This window comes from Eleutherodactylus coqui, chromosome 1 (genome assembly GCF_035609145.1).
Source record: "Eleutherodactylus coqui strain aEleCoq1 chromosome 1, aEleCoq1.hap1, whole genome shotgun sequence".
Classification (NCBI taxonomy): domain Eukaryota; kingdom Metazoa; phylum Chordata; class Amphibia; order Anura; family Eleutherodactylidae; genus Eleutherodactylus; species Eleutherodactylus coqui.
This window is the reverse complement of record NC_089837.1, coordinates 290,454,334-290,475,724: the sequence shown is the minus strand read 5'-3', so window position 1 is coordinate 290,475,724 and position 21,391 is coordinate 290,454,334. Positions and strand designations below refer to the sequence as shown.

Here is a 21,391-nt window from a genome sequence, read left to right as displayed (position 1 = left end):
AGCGCAGCTTTCATTTTACCTCAGCAGTATAAGAAATAGCAACCAATCACAGTGCAGCTTTCACGTGACCTCAGCAGTATAAGAAATGGCAACCAATCACAGCACAGCTTTTATTCTGCCTCAGCAATATAAGAAATAGCAACCAATCACAGCGCAGCTTTCATGTATCCTCAGTAGTATAAGATATAACAAACAATCACAGCACAGCTTTCATGTTAACTTAGCAGTATAAGAAATAGCAACCAATCAAAGCACAGCTTTTATGTAACCTCATTAGTATAAGAATTAGCAACCAATCACAGCGCAGCTTTCATGTTACCTCAGCACTATAGGAAATGGCAATGAATCACAGCACAGGTTTCAGCATACCTCAGCGGTATAAGAAATAACAACCAATCACAGCACAGCTTTCATGTTACCTCAGCAGTATAAGGAATAGCAACTGCAATCTACGTCTGGGGGGCATAACTGTCGACGATGCTCGCACACGCGCCACCTATCATAGGATAGATGTACTATGCCAAAAACCTTCACAGAAGTGTACTCAGCAACTTCCCAAAGTTTCATGGCGATTGGATGAATGGTGTAGTAATGCATAAAGGACAGACAGACAGACATTTTTATATATATAGATAATTTTCCCTTCCATACATATTCCTAATGCTCTCTTAGTGCTCTATTTGGCAAAAGGGACTGTGAGCTCTCAAAGCTTGCAAATATAATTTTTCTGGTTAGCCATTAAAGGTATAACCTTTAAAGACTTTTGTCTTTTTTTATAAAAGTTTATTTAAAGGGACGCTGTCACAATGTAACAGCACCATAAACTAGGTGGTGATGGGGAGCCGGGGGATGTATTTTTTTTATACTCACCTGCTCTCAGGTTCCCGCAATGTCTTTCCGTGAAGTCTGCGCACAGTGTGAAAATGTGACTCTTTTTAGACTGTTGTGCGAATACACTACCATAGGACTCTATAGGACAGCAGGCATTGCAGTCTAAAAAGAGTCAAGCTTTCAGACCTTGCGCAGACTTCACAACTTGGAACAGCATTATAACTTAGTTTTTCGGAGCTGTTCCGTGGTGACAGTGTCTTTTAACCCCTTAATGACGTAGCCCCTTTTTTCCCCCATTTTCGCTTTTTCCTCCCCCCTTCAAAAAATCGTAACTCTTTTATTTATCCATCGACATCGCTGTATGAGGGCGTGTTCTTTGCGGGACGAGTTGTATTTTTAAATGGTTCCATTTACTGTACCATATAACGTACTGAAAAACTTGAGTGGAGTGGAGTAAAATGAAAAAACTACATTCTGCCATCTTTCAATGCGTCTTGTTTCTACGCCACACAAACTGCAACAAAAATGACATGATAACTTTATTCTATGGGTCAGTGCGATTACTACGATACCAAACTTGTATAATTTTTTTTTTACTGTACTACTCTTTTTTTTTTCAAAGACATTTAATTGTTTTAAATTATTTTCTGCCGCATCTTCTAACTTTTTTATTTTTCCATCGCCATAGTTGTTCGGGGGCTCGTTTTTGGCGGGATGTCCTGTAGTTCACGATAGTACCAATTTGGAATGCATATAACTTTTGATTGCTTTTTATTTTTCTGGGAGACAGGGTAACAGAAAAAGTGCATTTCTGGAGTTCCTAATTTTTTTTTTCGGACGACATTTACCGTGCAGAGAAAATATTGTGCTACTTTGATATGTACTTTTCTTTAATGATTTAGATTCTTCTATCATAGATATTGCAAAAGGTGGGTGATTTAAACTTTTATGAATTTTTTTCTTTTTTTACAATTAATAAAACTTTATTGATCTTATTTTTAATTTTCTTTTAAGCCCCTTGGGGGACAACAACGTGCAATGCTTTGATCGCACCTGCAGTATGATGTCATACTGCTTTTTGACTGGCAGTCTATCAAGCCACCCGACGGAGATTGCTTGATAGGCAGTCTCCTCAGGCAGCCTTGGGGCCTTTCAGAAGGCCCCGGCTTCCATGACACCTGTACGGCTTCCCCGATCTCACCGCAGGGGGGGGCCATACGGGACCGCTGAACATCATTCGAGGGATTTAAATGCCGCTGTCAGAATTGAGCCCGCGCTGTACGAAGAGAGTTCACCCTGAGACCTCTCTTCATACATACTCCAGCGCTCCAGGACGTAAATTTACCTCCTGGAGCGGGAAGGGATTAAACAGCACAAATATTATATGCAATTCTTCGCAATATCCACTAGAGGGCCTCACTGTTCATCATATGTTGTTTACTGCAGATGTGTGTTCAAGGGTGGAACACTTCACGATTAATGTGCCTCCACAAGTAGAACACACAAAAGGTTACTTCCATGACATGCCGCCAGATCACTCAGCCTCGATTGGTGCAAAAATCTTCAATAAATTTTCTTCTCCCATAACAGGTAAATTAACAGGCGATGTTTCGACCCCCAAATTGGGTCTTTGTCAAGCGCACATGCTGCCAGATCATGTGATGCACTTGCTTCTGTCTGAAACATCACAATGAGGGTGTATATATAATGTATATATAAAAATTAATTTCTGTTGTCTGTTCCTTATACACGGCCAAACAACTGGATCAATCTGCACCAAATTTGCCTCATAGGTAAATCAGGCGCTTCTGCAGGTTTTAGACTGGGTCTCAGCTCTCTAGGATCTCTATATATTCTCAAAAAATCAGAAAACAGCCAAACTACAAGACCAATCTGCAACAAATATGCCACACGCCAGACGCCCGCCGTGAATTCCGCAGAAATGTCCATCCATAGACATGCTAGGTAAAAGATTCTCGCCTGCCCACAAGCGGAAATCAACTGTGATTTTCCGCTCGCGGGGGTGAATCGCATCATGTTCTATTCTGTGCGGAAAATCGCACAGACTGCTTCCTTTGACTGTAATGTCCTGCAATACTTACGCAGTGAGCACTGCAGAAGTATTGCAGGAATCCGCATCATAGCCCTGCGCCGACGTGTCATGCATTGCACTGCGCATGCATGCCGGCATAGACACTCACGGCGGATCTGGACAGATTAGCATAGGGACTCTGGGGAGCACTGGGTCCGATTCCGCTGTTTTGCAGTCAGAATCGGATCTGGCCGTGGGAATGAGGCCTAAAACCTTCTGAAGTGCCTGATTTACCTATGTGGCTAATTTGATGTTATAAAGATGCTGGCTCCATATCAGTAGAAAAGTTTATAACCACATATACAAACAACGAAACAGACCCATGCAAAGCTGAGTAATTCTGCTAATTTTCTATATGTCTTTGAAAGTACTGCATTGTTTATTCCTGTATCTTATTAAACACTCCTGAGGGGGGAATACAGTGTGCTTTCCTCCCCAAATATATTTGCTGCTCATTTTCACACAGCCGTTCAGGCTGTTCGGTTCTATAACCTAGACTCACCATCCTGATGATGCGGTCACTGCATTAAGGACCGCGGAAACGCGTAGATGGTGTTAGCCAGCCTAAGATAGCCTTATTGTTGTGCTTGACATGCCACAGATGTCCACATCATTGTATATCGGGCTATCTATGCTTAAATGGTGATAGTGAATGCAGCAGTTACTGACAAAGAGGGTTCATTATATATCTTATTGAACCCTCTTCAGTTTAGCTGCTCGTAGCTGCTGGTGATTATAAAATCTCACAAACAGCGGCATTCATCTCTAGTGAAGCAGTGATCAGCTGTTTTTATTAGCTGCACTCAGCAGTGTTTAGTCCATGTGACAGGGTCTTATGAGTGAATGACCCTGGTCTAAGACTCTCCGCTGTGTCTGTCCCTAATGGGAATGTGGTAAAATAAAAGGAACGTTTGGTGCTGTAATATGTCCTTGCACCATTTAACTCCTAGTTACAGACCACTCAGCGCTGCAGTCTATTTGCCAGCTTTTATATAAACTAGATAAACACGCTAAATGACGTCAGTCAAGCGGGTCACTATATAGATGAAATTAGTGACCGTGTTTACTATAGCTGGTTATCGCATCAGGGTATAATCCACCATAATAGGGGATATACCACATAGTATATACCTGATTGATGCTACATTTCCTGGGCATTAATATATGCCTCAATACTCTGCCAGACGGGGGTTACATTTATTATTCTGGCCTTTACCCATTTATCGGCTCCAACGTATAAATACAGAAAATATAACCTACATTGTGCTTTGTTAGCCCTTGTGGCCATTTATACACGTGGAGCTGTACACAACCATAATATATATCTCGACCAATGCACCAACAATATAGATTGGGTCATTGTGGTTGTGGAGTTAGAACTTAGCGCATCATCTGGTATATACTTATATGGACTTACTACTGTTAGAATATCTACTTGTCCAGTAGGAGTGTAACTGGAATAAGAGTCCACGCCTTTTATACATTTTTATTTTTATCTTTACCTAATAAAAGTTATATTTTAGTGATTCCCTCGGTGATAGGCCCAAATATGTTGAGTCTAATAAACTTATGAAAATTCATGAAGATTGACGGATACCTAAGCTGAATGAGGGACTTCTAATAATGTTCTCTTCTGCTGACCAAGTGAGTGGAGCAGTTATTATCTCACAATATATAATCTAATCACCTAGCTGAGTCCTGAGGGCCCTTTCTCTTCTATTTTTTTATTACTGCTTGTATATTTGGCACTGCCCAACTGTCAGTCTAGTCATGGAAAGTCAGGCAGCTTGCCTGCATCTGGAGGGGATGGGCACCTTGTCTAGTAACCTTTCAACCATTATTTGTTGTATATTGGATTTCTGCGTGACACTAAACGTGCCAAAAATCCAAAGGAAACCCAACAGATTTATTGTTATTTGTCCTTATTTGATGGTGTAGGAAACTTTTCTCTATATCTGACATAATGTCCTCTGTGATCGAACAAGGTCTCTTTAAATTTCCCCTCCTGCACCCTCTAGCACAATGGTGGTGAACCTATGGCACGCGTGCCAGAGGCGGCACGCAGAGCCCTCCCTACTGGCACGCACTGTCATCGGTCGCTCACTACTTGTGAATACATTCTGGATGACACCCTAACCTATAGGAAACTTGGTACTGACCCAACAGACTCATTTACCAAAACCCATAAGGATATCTTACTTGCGGCTAGGGAGGCTGGCTGCATTGGCTTTAACGAATATCAGTTCATGTTACCAAAGTATCCACATATTGTGTCCTTTTACAGTTTACCCAAAATACATAAAGGGAACAATCCCCTGAAAGGGCATCTAATACTTTCAGGGATGGACAATGTTTGCCAAAACTCAAGCATTTGCATTGATTGAATATTGCGCCCCTTTGTATTGTCATTACCATCCTGCATAAAGGATACTATGGAAATCCTTTTGTCACCAGGAGGGACTGTCAGTTGAGCCCTATGTTAAACTTGCAAGCTAGGACATAAAAACTCAATAGCTCCATCCTACATGAAGGTAGCCTTGAGACGGTTAAATATTTTCTGAATCAGAGAGGTGTGCACTTTGAAAAACACAACCAGTTTGTGATTGACTTATTGGAGTATGTGCTAACGCACAACTATTTTTTAATCAATGATCCCTTCTTCCCCCAGCTATGGGGTACCACGACGGGGAGCTCCTGTGCTCCTTCTTATGCAAATCTGTAGCTGGGCTGGTGGGAGTAGAAGTGTGTTTTCTCAGAGTCATCAGAGACATGGACCGACAATATACAATTTTAGTTGTGCTCGTTTTATGAATTTGTGACCATTTAAATGTTAACAATCTAGGCATAAAGGTTACATCAGGTATACACCAGAACTTCATTTCCTTACTAGATATCGCAATCAGTAAAACTGGTGATGGACTCCTCTCTTCCACTATGTATCGCAAATGTACAGTTACTAACAGCCTTCTTTCCTAGAATAGTCAACACCCCATGCCACTCAAAAGGGGAATTTCTAAGGGCCAATTCCTCAGGGTCAGGAGGAAACGCTCTGACGAAGTAGATTTGTAATGAATCACTCAAACTTAGGGAGAGATTTATTCAATGAGGTTATCACCGTGAGGTTGTTGACTCAGCTCTTGTCTTTGCTTCCAAACAGAATAGAGATGAGCTACTCTTACTGCGGGTGCGAGATCAAACCAATAATAAGATTAGTGTCATAGGGACTCTTGATAATGGTTCGGCCAAAGTGCACTCTATACATAACCGCTATTGGGCCATTTTGCATGAAGATCCAGATAGTAAAGATCTATTGCCTACCCAACCTTCCATTATATATCGCCGCAGGAAATATGTTAGGGACAGGCCCACCAAAAGCCATCATGTACCCCAGATTGCAAGCAGTATGGGGTTGGATAAAATAATAGAATAATTTTTGGGCACATATGCGTGTTCTGGCTGCAAAGCATGACAAAATATTTTCAAGAACCATATGTTCCCCAGTGCATCCACTAAAAAGACGTACTACAACAGAAAGTTTATCAACTGTTGGACATCTAACATTGTTTATCTGGCTAAATGTTCCTGTCCCCTATATGATATCGGTAAAACAACACAATTCAGAAGACGTATCCTCGCTCATATTCGGAACATTAGGAATGGTGATGAAACACCACTCGCATCACATATGCAGCAACATCATGGAGGCGATTTGGCTCAGCTGCGTTTTCAGGGCATAGAGGTAATACGCTCAAATAATAGAAGAGGGGACATAGACAATAAACTCCTACAAAAAGAAGCAGCCTGGATTTACCACATGAATTCAGTGTCTCTGAAGAGTCTAAATGAAAACAAAAGTTGGGGAGGGCGCCATAGCCAGAAGGAAAAAGATAATTGTATGGGATTCTACTTACCAGGTGTCAGGCGGAGCAAAAAAAAAAAGCTTTTTGTGTCCCGCCTGCACCGGGAATCCAAGTTCGCCTTTTCTAAGGTTTCTTTGCTGAAGGGTCTTCTTGTCTTATCCAGAAGAGCAAATCTATGTGTATCTAATAGTACTCAACCATACTGTCCTGGAGAGCAGCAGCTTATAGAAATACCCCAAAAGTTTAAAAAACATATGGGGAAAAGTAATAAACCAAAAAAAAAAAAACAGAAAAAAACTTTCTTTATAGCTGCGCTACAACATTAACCCTTGAGTATAAAAGGGAATAAGCCTCTCTACAACCTCAGCTCCATAGAAAGCAAATACTTTTTATTCCCCACATAACAATCAAATACAAGTAAATCGTTAAAAGCATTTACTTGTATTTGATTGTTATGTGGGGAATAAAAAGTATTTGCTTTCTATGGAACTGAGGTTGTAGAGAGGCTTATTCCCTTTTATACTCAAGGGTTAATGTTGTAGCGCAGCTATAAAGAAAGTTTTTTTCTGTTTTTTTTTTTTTGGTTTATTAAGAGTCTAAATGAAAGACTGATCTATAACTGCTTCTTGTAGTATATCAGTTTCTTTTTACATGTTTTCCCTGTCCTGACCTTTGTTCACTTATGTCCCTAGTTTATTATTCAGTAATTCCCCTTGGCTGTGCTTTTGGATACACTTGTGGTGTGGGTGATGTGTGTCCCTGATGGAATACGATTTCCAAATATCTATCTATCAATGCATTGTAATCTTTATTCTCATTTTCCATTCTGACCTTTTGTTTGTTGCATTATTGTCTATAGGTAACAGCAGGCACCTTACTATTTATTGTTATGAGCATTTCGCCCTGAGCGCTACATTCACTAGAAATCTAGTGAATTGCCAAATACAGGTGGAGGCTGAACATATGTAAAATATAAGCCACAGTAAGTTACAAAATTTGTTTTTGTTACAACTTTTTACTGCTGCTTTAGCTTCTATCATGGCGTCACTCATAGATTCGCAGTCTAATTAAGTGATTTTTCACATGTATAAATCAAGTGTCTCATTTAAGTTGTTCTGAGTATTTATATTTAATTACCATGAAGACATTAAGAGACTCTTGTAGACTTGTCTAGTGAATCTGGATCATAAGACATAAAGCCTATGCTTCAGGTTGAATAATTATGCTTATTTGTAATTGTAGAGGAGTGCATGTGAATAACCTGTACAGATGAATGTAACACATTGTAAGATTACTCTTTGCTGGATAGATGTACATTTTGTTCAAAGGTTTCAGTCTCATACTGATAGTTTTGTGTTTATTCAATCTAATGGTTACCTGATTGTCAGAACGGATTAAAAGACTTCATGGAAGTTTCCATTCGGTAGTCATTCACCAAATGACATTATAGCAGGAATTCTGAATTAGTGGAATTCCTAACTAAGAAATTAAAAGACTTCAGGAAAGCTTTCATTAGAATTAACCATTTGGGGAACAATATTTGCAGCTGCAGCTTATCTGGGATGAGTGTATAAATGTCCGAGGGACAATGAGATGAGCTAGTGGAGGTCATGCTCAAATATTCTGGCAAATGTGCATTCTTGGGGTGCCAAATAGATTGGGGTTTGGCAAAGACTGGATATTTGGATGCAGATTGAGAACGTTTGAAAGTGATTGCATAGGCAAAATGAAGGGCTTTGTATGGAAGTCCCTGCTTGGAAATATGTGAAATTTTGGTTAGAGCATGTAAAAATAGAAGAAGGAAAACTGTAAAATCTGCTATACAATTCCGTTACTTGCTTAGAGTGATTTTTTTTCTCTTCAATGTCTTAGGGTGCGTTCACACGAGCGCATAAACGGCACGTTTTTGCGCCCAATCGTATAAACGTGACCATCTGAGGCATTGGTTTCCAATGTATTCGTTCGCACGGGCGATTTTACGGCACGTAAAAACAGCAACCCGAAAAAAAAACGGAACATATGCGACCGAAATACGCGCTAACGCATATTCGATGGCCAAAAAGATAGTTTGCAAAGTAGGAACAAACGATAATACGCTTTCTAGCTCTGGTCATGATCGCCGAAAAACGTTCTTTCCGGCGATTAAACGCTGCGCACGTGCGAACGTAAATACGCCTACGCTCGTGTGAATGCACCCTCAAAGAGATAAAGTACATTCCAGTCAGAGGGGTGCGCTCAGGTCAGACAGCAGAGTGTAGAAATCGTATACTGAGGATCTGTGATATAACCGCAGAAATGATAGGATATCATTTTTGTTAAATCTGGTCTTATTTGATCATTAATAATGTGGATTTGTTATTTGTGTATTGTGTATTGTCTCTGTAAGTTATATGGTTCATGTATGCCATTGGACAGCTGGGAGAAACATTCTCAAACAGTTAGCAGACCAGTAGCAGCGATAGAGCTAAGCGATGTAAGTGGATGCAGATGTATGTAGGATTTCTTTCAGGTTTTTCCACTCAACACATACGAATATAGCAGAATGGAAGCATATCTCTATATCAGTGTGTGTGTGTGTGTGTGTGTTTATACACACACACACACACATACACACACACATATACAAACTCAAAAAAATCAAGGACCTAGAAAGTTGTTTTGCTGCAAAGCTCAGCATGCAGCTACATCTTAGGCATATATGCAAATGATTAATTATGGTGTGATAAGATGAACGGTTTTGCCAGAGGTCCTAAAATGCTTGCAGAGGCTACTTGTGTGTAGTGAACCTCTTTTTCCAGTTGTGTAGAGCTTGTTGACTACTACATATGCTTCTACAATGCGATCAAAAGAGTTTGTCCAGTTAACAGAGTTTGATAGGGAACACATTATTGTAAAGCAAGAAGCTGGATGATCATATTGACAAATTGCTCACCAACTGGGCTGTTCTGACCAGAATGTTAGGTGGTGCTGGGACCAGTGGATGCATGACTGCTTGCACGCAAGGCAATCATAAAAGAGTGATCATCTGACAAGCTCAAGCAGTCCAACTGTTTCATTGTACGCCATCCACAGAGAGGTGGCACCATTGTTACAGGCCCAATTGTCTGCCAAAACCATTTCCAGGCACTTGGCTAAAGGACATTTGCTCTCATAGAGTCCATTATGTGTACTGCCTTTGGCATTGTAAAGAATGAAACTGGACTGCTACAGAGTAGAAGGGGGTTGTGTAGTGGCCCAGCACATCATCCTGGTCCCTTCCATAAATGTCATACATGTTTGTCTCATGCAGATGCACTGTGTAAGCCTGTCTTCTTATTTCCAATGTGTATGTTGCACAGTTGCAGCGCTTGAGAGGTTAACTTTAATAAAATCGTAGTCTGCATGAAAATGTATCAGTCTGTCATGTGGTACGAGAGAGGGTATAAATAGGAGTGATTGAGATAGGCCAGTGCAGAGGTACTAATTAATCTTCAAGTTTTTGCTACGCAGCTGTCCAATGCCAGGATCACCGCATAAAAGTACTCCCTTTAATAGTCTCACCCATGCATCGCCTAGGCTGGGTGGGAATACTTCAAGTTAATAATTGCTGACAGAGTGTCTATGGAGTGACCCTACCCCTTTCCTCCTCCGGAGTGTTCCCTTCCAGGAGTGGATCCTGGCAGATAACGTAGACTGCAGGGCCGGTATCATCTTGCGTTTCCTCCTTGACCTCAAATCTCTTGTCTTACCTGCACTGTAAAGACTTTAATGAAACTACCTTGTAATAATTGTTTTTCAAGTTTGCTAAAGTAAAGTTTATACCAGGCCCTACCCATTCCCAGGGACCCATGGTACTCAAAGACTGTCTGTGTCTGTAATTACTCTCCGCCGAGGATTTTTCTGGTGCGTAGGAACGGTGACAAGCCATCATTTTACCCTCCCAGCTCCCCACGGATGTTAGGTGTCCAGGATCTCCCTATGGGATGCTCCAGGTTGTCTTCAGTGATGAATCCATCTTTAGTTTGGGCACTGATAATGGCCATGTTTGCGTCTGTAAACCCAAGGGTGAGCGCCTCAATCCTTGCTCCTGCTGGCATGATGCTGTGGTGGGCCAGCATATATGACAGCTGGTCACAATTAGTGATACTAGCTAGGGACAATGGCAGCTCAGTGATATGTTTAGGACTTCGTTTCTCAAGACAGATCTACCAAGAGACATTTTCCAGCAGGATAATGCTTGGTCACACAAAGCACAGGAATGCCTTCACAACATTGCCACACTACCGTGGCTGCCCAGTGTCCAGATTTATCACCAATAGAACATGCGTAGGTTCATCTTGAATGACAACTTCAACAGCCTACAAGTTTTCACAATCTAGAGGTTCGATTACAGCAAATGTGGACCAATGTGCCGCAGGATACCATACAGAACCTGTATGCCTCCATACCCACCCATATTATATCTTGCATTCAAGCTAGAGGTGGTCCAACAGAATAGTAGAGCCTCCCTTCAAGTGTGCAGTTTTTAGCAATACATTTTTCTTTTGCTCTGATATTGTAATCACTTGTATTAATGTTAGAATCAAATTAAACTTTATATGCATGATTGTAACAACTCCTTCTAGGTGCTTGATTTTTTTTGACGATGGGTATATATATATATGAATATATATACATACATACATGCTTGATGTGTGCTGAACGCAAGTACATGGTATATTCAATATAATGGGTTTTGCATGTTTCAATACTATTGAATTATGATGCTAAAACCGTAATAATACAATTGTGTACTTGAGAAGCCTGATAAGTAGATTGCAAACAGAATCAAATTAATAACAAGGGTTCACTTAAAGTGTATTACATTATAATCTAGGTAACAAATGAACAAATGTGAATGTTTACTTGTAACACTACTTTCTTGCATTGAATGTCTGACAATAAATAAGGGCCTAAGTCATACTTTTCAAGTATGATTTATACACTCAATTGCCAAGGTGATATGTTCTATCTCAAACTATAGACAGTTGGTTTATTGCTGTAGATCTAGACGATGGCCCATTTCTTGTATTAGTGCCATAGTTGCTGCTGCATCTCTCACAGATGAAGTCACAGATATAATCCTGGAAAATGATTCATTTCTACTGGTCCTTAACCCCTTAAGGACCTTTTTTATTCCATTTTTGTTTTTTCCTCCCCCCTTTAAAAAAAAAAAAAAAAATCATAACTCTTGTATTCATCCATCAGTGTAGATGTCTGAGGGCTTGTTTTTTGCGGGACAAGTTGTATTTTTTTATGGTACTGAAAAACCTTTAAAAATATTCTAAGTGGAGTGAAATGGAAAAAACACAGAATTCTGTTTCTACAGCATACACACTGCAACAAAAATTACATGATAACTTAATTCTATTGGTCACTATGATTACTACGATAGCCAATTTATTTTTTTGTTTTTTACTGTAGTACTTTTATTTTTTTCCTAAGAGATATTTTTTTTAATTATTTGGTACCATCTTCTGACAGTCATAACTTTTTTATTTTTCAATCAGCATAGTTGTGCGAGGGCTCATTTTTTTGCAGGATGTCCTGTGGTTTTTACTGGTACCATTTTTGAGTACACACAACTTTTTGATCGCTTTTTATTACATTTTTTTTGTAGACAGTGTGATGGAAAAAGAGCAATTCTGGCGTTCTTTAGTTTTTTTTTCTGACTACGTTACTTTGATAGATCAGACTTTTACGCCTGCAGCAATACCGAGTATATTTTTAGCCCTTCACAGTTTAGACATAAATAAAATCAATTCCTTTTATTAGATAACTTTAAAAACACAGACAAAAATAGGGCACTACAAATAACCCTCTAGATTGATTTAGATTTATATACCTCTGACAAAGACAAGCGACTAGGGCTACTTAATTGGTTATCACGTGCCCTTCTTTTTTGCATAAGAGGCACCGTATAAGATATGTTTCTAAAGTGAGCCGATGTAGTGGCTGTCGCTATGTCATAGAGCTCGGGTCAAGGTAAAATCAAATTTGTATCTTACGCATCTCTTCCCGTATTTTTGTTATAACATGGAAGGTTTGTAGATACGGAGAATATGAGACCTTTATCTTGGCAAAGTATAATTCTTAGTCCAAGTGGAGTTCAGGTGTGTTGGGGCTCATAGTCTCTTTCTATCATATAATGTAGTGTCAGACAGTCTCATTAGTAATAGTAAGGACCCAATTCCTTTCCAATGACTGTAAGGTGGCTGCATGGACACACATTAATTTGTATTTGTTGTTCTTTTTGTAATCTCGATTAGAGCATTCATAGGCTCAGATTGTAATACTTTTCAATCTCTTTCTATCTCGACGCGTTTCTCCGCTAGTTTAAGCGGGTCATCAGGAGATTAATTGAATATGCTGTAGTTGTAGTTACAATTTGATATCCTTTTCCAGAGTAATATTTGCTCAGTTAGAACTGATGCGTTACTCTGTCAGAGGTAAAATAGGCAGTAATGGTAATTCTCATTCCTATATATGATTTTTGTAGCAGCAAGGGTCTCAACAGCAGGACCATCATGGATCACTATTTTTTATGTCTATCACATGTCAAAACGTTAGCTGAAAGTGCAGCTATTCTTTCACTCTATATTCAGAAAGCATTTCTACAACCCCTTTTAAACAGCAGCTCTAGACACCGCAGTGTCCGATTAACAATAGAGATAGTCCCCGACTTGTGAACGTTCGATTTACGAACTTCGCAAGATGCAAACAAACAATCTGTTCTGCACAGTATGATGTAATGCTATGGCATTACATCATGCTGTGCAGGGACCGGAGAGGCTTCTATCAAGCCTGATAGAAGCCTTTCCGATCAGATCACGGGATGCTGTGCGGTTGCTAGGCAGCTGGGGGCCTCCTGAAAGGCCCCAGGGCTGTCTATGCAGAGTTCCTATCAAGCCGTGCGCTTGATAGGCAGTCTACATAGGCAGCCCTGAGGCCTTTCAGGAGGCCCTCGGCTGCCTAGCAACCGCACAGCGTCCCGCGATCTCATCGTGGGACGCTGTACGGGCCCCCTGAACGCAGGTGCCGACTGTTTCTTACAGCGGACAACCGGCGGCAGCAGTTCCGACGAGCCGCGCTGCTCGGCAGAACTGTTAACACTTTAAATACCGCTTTCAGAGCGGTATTTAAAGTGTTAACAGTTCCGACAAGCGGCGCGGCTCGTCGGAACTGCTGCCGCCGGGTGTCCGCTGTAAGAACAGCCTGCACCCGACATTGTATGGAGCGGGATCCACCCGCGATCCCCTCCATACAACCATTTGTTCGGACTTGCGAACAGGCTCCTGGAACGGAACCTGTTCGCAAGTAGGGGACTATCTGTATAAGTTTTATGACTCTGTCAGAGAAAACACATCACACATTTTTTCGAGTTATATATATTTTTTATACAAAAAAATAAATAATTTGAAACAAACTATCTCTAAGGCTTGTTCTGAACAACTCAGAGAAATCTATCAGCGAGTGGTGAAAATAGCCAATCCCAATGGTTGCTGTTCACACACCGAATGCAGAGTCCAACCTACCACAAAACAGCCATCCATCTGGACAGGTTTATGAGAAATAACCAGCTGCATACTGCACCAAAATTAGCTGAAAGGTTACGTGCACACATAAGAGAAACTTACACATAGAAAGGATCCAGGACCAATTTTAAAATAATTTAAATAAAATTTGCAAATTGAGAATTTCCATATTTTATTGGTCACATGACTGTTTCAAATGTTTAAGGGGAGGATTACACAAACAAGGACATGCTATGAATAAGACTGTCCTCCGTTGCTGGGCCTGTATTTTGTAGATATACAATAAAACCCAAGTTCTATGCTAATGCCACACTTGGTGCTGGATTCTTTCTACGTGGAATATTGCCTTCACTTCAGGTGCGATGACAACGGGAGGGAATGGGAGAAGACCACTGTGTTCACCCGTGTCTTACAGAGGGTTTGTTGTGTAGTCAGTGAGCAGCTCATAAGGCTGCATTCACAGAGGAGTTTTTTTTGTAAACACAAACATAACAAAAAAAACAAACTCGTAGGCCTTTGGTGATCACAAGTCTAATGCTTCTTCATCTACTGTTCTTTTTTCTTCTTCAACATATTTCTCCTGAAAGGCTAGTGTTCTGCAGTGTTTGTTAAGGCAAGACAAAGAATAGCTATGAAACAAAAGGCTCATTCACACGGCCTATGAAATTTTTTTCCACGAAATAAGCAGCGTTTTTACTGCATGTTTATATGCATATTGGTTTTTTGTACGCAAATTCTCTGCATTTTTTTTTCATGTGCAAAAAAGGCCCAATCAATGTCAATTTTTTTTAACCACTGCCCCTACCCACGTGCAGTGCAACTGCATTTTTATGTGATCCCACAGACTTTAATTGCCATCATATAGACCAAGAGGAGATGCTGTGTAAACAACGCACATCTGTATAGCCCAATGCAAATCAATGGGGTTTATGCCGTCCATTATAAACATGTAATATAGACCAAAAATAATGGTGGGGGGGGGGGGGGGGGAGGCCTGTTTTCCAATAGGGAAAGAAAGAAGAAAAAAAACAAAAAAACAAAAAAAAAACACATCTGCATCAGAGTCTGATGCAATTATTTTTTTTTGTTTGGGCTCTCATAGAAAATAAGTGGGCGATATCACCCAAAAAATTAAAATAGATATTCACTATGACATGCTGCGATTTTTGTATCTCACAGCATCGCCCAGAGAAAGATCGCCCGTGTAAATACAAGCATTACAAATAATGGGTTCTATTTTCGTGTGTCTCGCAGCACGATAACATTGCTCATGTAAGTGTAAGGCTCTTAGGCCTCATGTACAGAGTCTCTACAGTACATTATGGCCCCCATAGAAGTCTATAGGCTCTGTAATATGGCTCTTGCACATATTTTGTACAAACTTTTACATAGCTGCCAGCAGTTTCACTATTTATATACCTAGAAAAGACAGCCAGAAACTCTGGCAAAGTTATCATAGGATTGCACTTGGTCATAAATTTACTGCATTTTGTTACAGTAGGTTAGAAACTTTTACCTCACCTCTTGGTTTACTTTATGCCAAACCTGGTTCATTTTACAACCCCTCCACTTAGACACCCTCTTTCTAAATCCCACTCAAAACTGACTGGTGAGGCGAAGAGTGATGAACCAATATCAATTTTTTGCATGATTTGAGCCATCAACCTGGTGCATTTAATAAATTACCAGCATTATATCTAAAGACATTTCTATTTGAAGAAAAGGATACGATGTGAAATGAAAGTCTGCTCCCACTGCAACAGACATAAGAACTCCTAGCGATTGATTGCCCTCCCCAAAGCAGAGGCCGTTGGCTTTGTCCACAGCTGCCAAGACTCTCTTCAGACTTTCTTCATCCTAAACAAGCACAAAGCAAGAAGGCTGTTAGCTCCTATATAATATAGAGAATTGTAAACTATCACATACCCACTATTCCAGATAAACAGTATGTATATTTAGTTCTGTTCCACTTAAACATCGTTCGGGGGATTTAAATGCCGCTGTCAGAATTGATAGCGGATTTAAAGGGTTAACAGCCCCATGAGCAGCACGGCTCATTGCAGCTGTTGACAGGTATTCTTACAGCCGATATCTGGCAGCACCTGAGATATATGAAGGGAGGTCGCCCCGCTATCTCCCTTCTTACACATTCTACATCTGCAGGACGTAAAAACACTATAAGGCCGTCACTGCAACTCATGAATATAAACGAGTGCATCTCTAGGTCACTAGAACTTAAGATTATTAATGACAGCAACACACATTTCTGCAACGCCGTGTCACATTGTTCTCTGGATTAGTCGATGTTTATTTAAATACCTGCTGGGACTCCACTGTCAGCAGCCATGAGTAAGGAAGCTTAGTGCATCCAAAGCATGCATCTGTCTATGTGGCTTATCTATTTGCTTTATCTCAATAAACAATTGGATTTTATTCACTACCTCTGTCTGTTGCATCATTTATACATTCTAAAAAAATTTAAAAAAACATTTTTTTTAAAAATCTGTTTTTGTTGCCCATAGCAACCAATCAAAGCCTTCATTTCATATTCAGCTCTTGAAATATTGATTGCAATGAACAACAAAGGCAGTGTTTCCTTTTACACCGATTTCAATAGGCACATCTTTCCAAAAATTACACTTAAGGCGTATTGCACTTCGGATCCCGCAGCAAATACTACACATAGGACATGCATTAAAAAATAAACTGTGATTCTGCTCGCGGGATGGAAATCGCAGCATGTCCTGTTTCAGTGCGAGCACAGCCGCGTTATTGCTGACGCGCCGGCTCTGCACTGCACATGTGCAGCTGTGCGCCAGCCGGTACAGCCACAGCGCAGAGTGAAGACGCTGGACAGTTAAGTCGAAGGTCACTGCAGGGGAACGGGGTCGCATCCCGCTGCAAGAATCTCTCAGTCGGAATCTGACCCAGCCGTCTGCAGTCGGTCTTATGGATATTTATGTAAAATATATAATTATGAAGCATGCGAGTGCGGAAAGTGTTCAACACAGCAAGAGGACTCATTTCTGTGCAAAATACACATATCACATTCATCCTTCACAGAGAAGTTGACAGATCTGGTGGTGAATTGAAAAGAATGTGCCGAAGTGTACACATATTACTACAGGACTGTTATGGCGTGTGTTCACACAGTGAAAATGCTGCGGATCCTCAGGACTGGCACTGTGTGTGGAACTTCTGCAGTGTATTACAGACACTACAGAAAAGAAAGACATTTTTTTTTTTTAAAACCCTGTAACAAATTGATCTGCCGTGCTACGGCATCAGTCTATGCTACGGATTTCACACCTTGTAAGGAGCGGTGCGATATCCATGGTGAATTCACAGATTCTGCCAAAGGATAGCAGCAAAACCCCCACTGTGGTCATAACCCAAAACATTACAAAATGGTGCTCAACTGCGATATACATTACCAGACCTTTTCTAGACAGTATTAGTGTGCGTTCACATGTGGTAGATTTTGGTGCAGATATACATACAAAGCGGCAGTATATTCTTCATTGCAGATGTTGGTGTCTGCACCAGGATCAAGTCAAAATCTGCACAAAATAGTGTGGATTTTGACACAGATTTTTCCATTGTGGAAAATCCACAGTAAATCCACATGTGAACACACTCTTAGGCTAGGTTCACATGGGGCGGATTTCCAGCGGAATTCCCGCAGTTTGGCCGCACCGAAAAACTGCGGGAATTCCGCTGGAACAGCACAGCTTCAAAACCCGCGGCATTTTGCTGCAGGATTTGGGTGGTGCAGCTACTGGCATTCCACTGTGGCTCTCTCTCCTCAGAGAGGAGCGAGGCCGGAGCGAGGGAGAGAAAAAAAAAATTGACATGCTGCATCTTCTGAATCCGCCGGCTTTTCCACAACAGATTGGCCTCCCTGTGTGGATGAGATTTTCTGACATGGCTGGCTCATACCAGGATTCGCGGCCACAGGCGGACTTGCCACAAGAAAATTCCGTGTGGCAAATCCGCCCCGTGTGAACCCAGCCTAACACAGCATTTTTGTATGACTCAGATGTCACAGCAGGAGTTGGAGATCAACCTAAACAAAAAGGAGTTTCTTTACAGCGACTCATGTATACATATTTGAGGGAGCAGGTGAAAATAAGTAGTAACGTCTATTATAACGTTTACTAAACTCCAAGTAACTGCAGAGATATTCTACACAAAAGTCTCTTCGGCCCTCCTGACCTTGACGCTAAGTGGCATGAATGACACCAGCCCATAATCCTGAATGACCTCTGCCAGTTTCTCATGGAGACTTCGATGGCGCCGGAAAAATGGATCAGAGGTCAAGTGTTCCACCAAGTAAGAAAGGTCCATAACCTCAGTGTAGTAGTCAATGTTAAAAGCTGCAAGGGAAGCAGATACATGTTATTATATTCAGAACTGATTACTATTCGAACATTCACCAAAGCTGAAGTGTCCCACTTTTTGTTTAGCAGAATAGTCACAACAACAGGAAATGCTGAACAACTCTTAAATAAACCAAAACTCTCAACTGTACTATTAAGAAACATTATGGCATATCGAATGTAAAAGACAAAACCTCCAGACTTTTTCTTGCACCACACTTTGCCCCCTTTGCGTGACCTTTGGTGTCATTAGATTTGTGACATATTCACCACTGCTGTAAAATCCTAACATTTGAGTTTGATACATGAGTGACTGTCAGGCCGGGGGAAAGTTCCTATATTAAGTCTAGCAGCGCTGTTGTACTTTAGCCATGCGGGGCTTAAGGAATCCCCGGCACTGCTGTCACAACTGTGGCAGAGGATTGTGATGTTCATCCATTGCTTTCAATGGGGCAGGCGCTGCTTCCAACGGCTCCATTGAAAACAATGGGCGATATCGTAAAAAGAAAGGAAATGCGATGCTATGCAGGAAAAAAAGTAAAGAAAAATCGCAGCAATGCAGTGCTATGCAGGGAAACATTGCAAACGTAAATGAACCCATTTTACGTTCGCGTGGCGAACACCACGTCAATCTAGTTACAATAAGAAGTCTAGAACATAGTAGTTAAAAAAAAAACTAAACAAACACACACACACAATAAGGTCTCATTCCCAGAAGAGTGAGTTCACAGCGTATTCTGCATGTGATGCACGCCTGCGTAATACGTGGTGAATGGTGTCAATGAAAGTACATTGATCCCCTCACATTAGTGCACATATGTTACGTGTAATACACATGTAAAAAAGATTGTGGCATGCCCTTTCACTGTGTATTACATGCGTACAGCCCTATTGGTCTCTAAGAGTAGCCTATTCAACTCCGTCCATACACAATACGTTCCCTATGGCCGGTGTTGCATACACAATGCGCTATGAGATTGGGTAATTAAAAAAAAAATAAAATGAAACAAGTGACACTGCGCACGACAGCGTCCGTGAGATACACGGTTATGTACAGGGCACTATAGCTGCACCCGATGATACCAGGCTCCCTAACCTGCTACTCACCCAGTCTACCGTACTGCTCTATGAGGTCCACCTTGGAGAGGATGTTGACGAGGGGCAGGTCTACGTGCAGCATGGTGCTCAGCGAGGTACACAGCACGGAGATGAACTTGGCCGGATCTGTGCAGTAGTGGGAGTCCACGAGGTGCACGGCACACAGCTGCCAGGAGAAGACAAGTACACATTAAAACCATCTCCTAACACAGAAGAGCGGTGCCAGCAATGCCCACTGGCAGTCAGGAATACCCACAGCCAGCTGGCATGTTCTACAGGATTGTCTACAGCAGCAGCTGATCTGTATCCCTTGCCCATACCACTCTATGCCCTCTCTGCACTGCAGGCAGCTATGGCTGATGAAGCAGCTGCGTGTCTGAGTCAGGGACCCCCAGCCGTGGCAGCTGGCTCATCCTGGTGGCAGGACTGGTCTCTAGACTGAAGCTCTGGTGCAGCACCCGCCCCATTCTGCCGGCTGTGCACGGTGCCAGCTCTCAGCCCGGCCGGGCAGATCTCCTTACCCGCAGCCCCCAGCTCTGCAGCTGCCGCAGGATGGTGGGCAGCGCGGGGTGGTGGGTGTAGAGCTCCACTTGTCCGGGACAGTCGAAAAGCAGGTACGTTCCCCGGAGACTTAGCAGCCGGTCCCGCAGCCAGTCCAGGTTCCCCTGCAGGTACTCCATACAGTACAGTAGGGCGCCGTTAGGTCCCAGGTGTAGCGCCGACATGACCTCCGGGAGCGCCAGCAGCTCCTGCAGGGTCACCGCCGCCCCGGGCTCGTCCTCCCCGGCGGGGTCCAGGTTTATGATGGCAGCCCGGCGGCCCATGCTGGTGAGGAGCGCATACATAGCACGGACGTAGGTGGTCTTCCCGGAGCCGGGGGGACCGATCACCGCCTGGCCGAAGCCGAGAAGCGGCAGCTTATGCCCACCGCTTGCCGCCTCCTCCATGTTGTCAGAGGAGACTACTTCCTGCACGGCGCCTGCTGATGAGGTCATACGGCGGTGCTTGCTGGCGGTCCTCCCCTCCTACGGCTGGCTGAATCCAGCAACCTGATTGGTTGTTTGGCTTATCTGATTCAATCGGATTGGTTGTTTGGCTTGTCTGGTTCAACCTGATTGGTTGTTTGGCTTATCTGATTCACTCGGATTGGTTGTTTGGCTCGTCTTCTTCAACCTGATTGGTTGTTAGTGCCGAACTTGAATGTAATATAGATATATGCGCCCCGGGCAGACGTACAACATTACCAAAACACGGGGCGCTCGGCGGGGGAGCGCGGATGTTACTGCGGAATGTCGTGTGGAATTTTATGTTTTTTTCCCACAGACTTTGGGCCTCATGCACACGCCGTGGTTGCACCGTGGGTTCCGCAGCAATGTCCGTCCATAGGATGCTATATAAAAGTGATTGTTCCACACACACAAGCAGAAATCAACTGTGATTTCCGCTCACGGTGGAAAAATCGCAGCATGCTCCATTTCTGAGCGTTTTCCGCACGGACGGCTTCCATTGAAGTCAATGGAAGCCGTCTGATCCACGGCCTATCTGAAATGAGAATTTTGGGAAGGTCGCGGGACCCGC

At 42.1% G+C, this 21,391-nt stretch overlaps 1 protein-coding gene across 1 annotated transcript; it reads right to left on the bottom strand.

Moving 5' to 3' along the window:
* Positions 1–14,491: 14,491 nt before the first annotated feature.
* Positions 14,492–20,781, bottom strand: GPN2 (GPN-loop GTPase 2). The gene is made up of 5 exons (XM_066572956.1): positions 20,335–20,781; positions 19,823–19,979; positions 18,552–18,712; positions 16,066–16,193; positions 14,492–14,932 (listed from the first exon to the last, which is right to left on the bottom strand). Exons 1-5 carry the CDS (start codon positions 20,758–20,760, stop codon positions 14,860–14,862), a joined length of 945 nt encoding a protein of 314 aa, XP_066429053.1. The 5' UTR covers positions 20,761–20,781; the 3' UTR covers positions 14,492–14,859.
* Between the last annotated feature and the right edge of the window lie 610 nt (positions 20,782–21,391).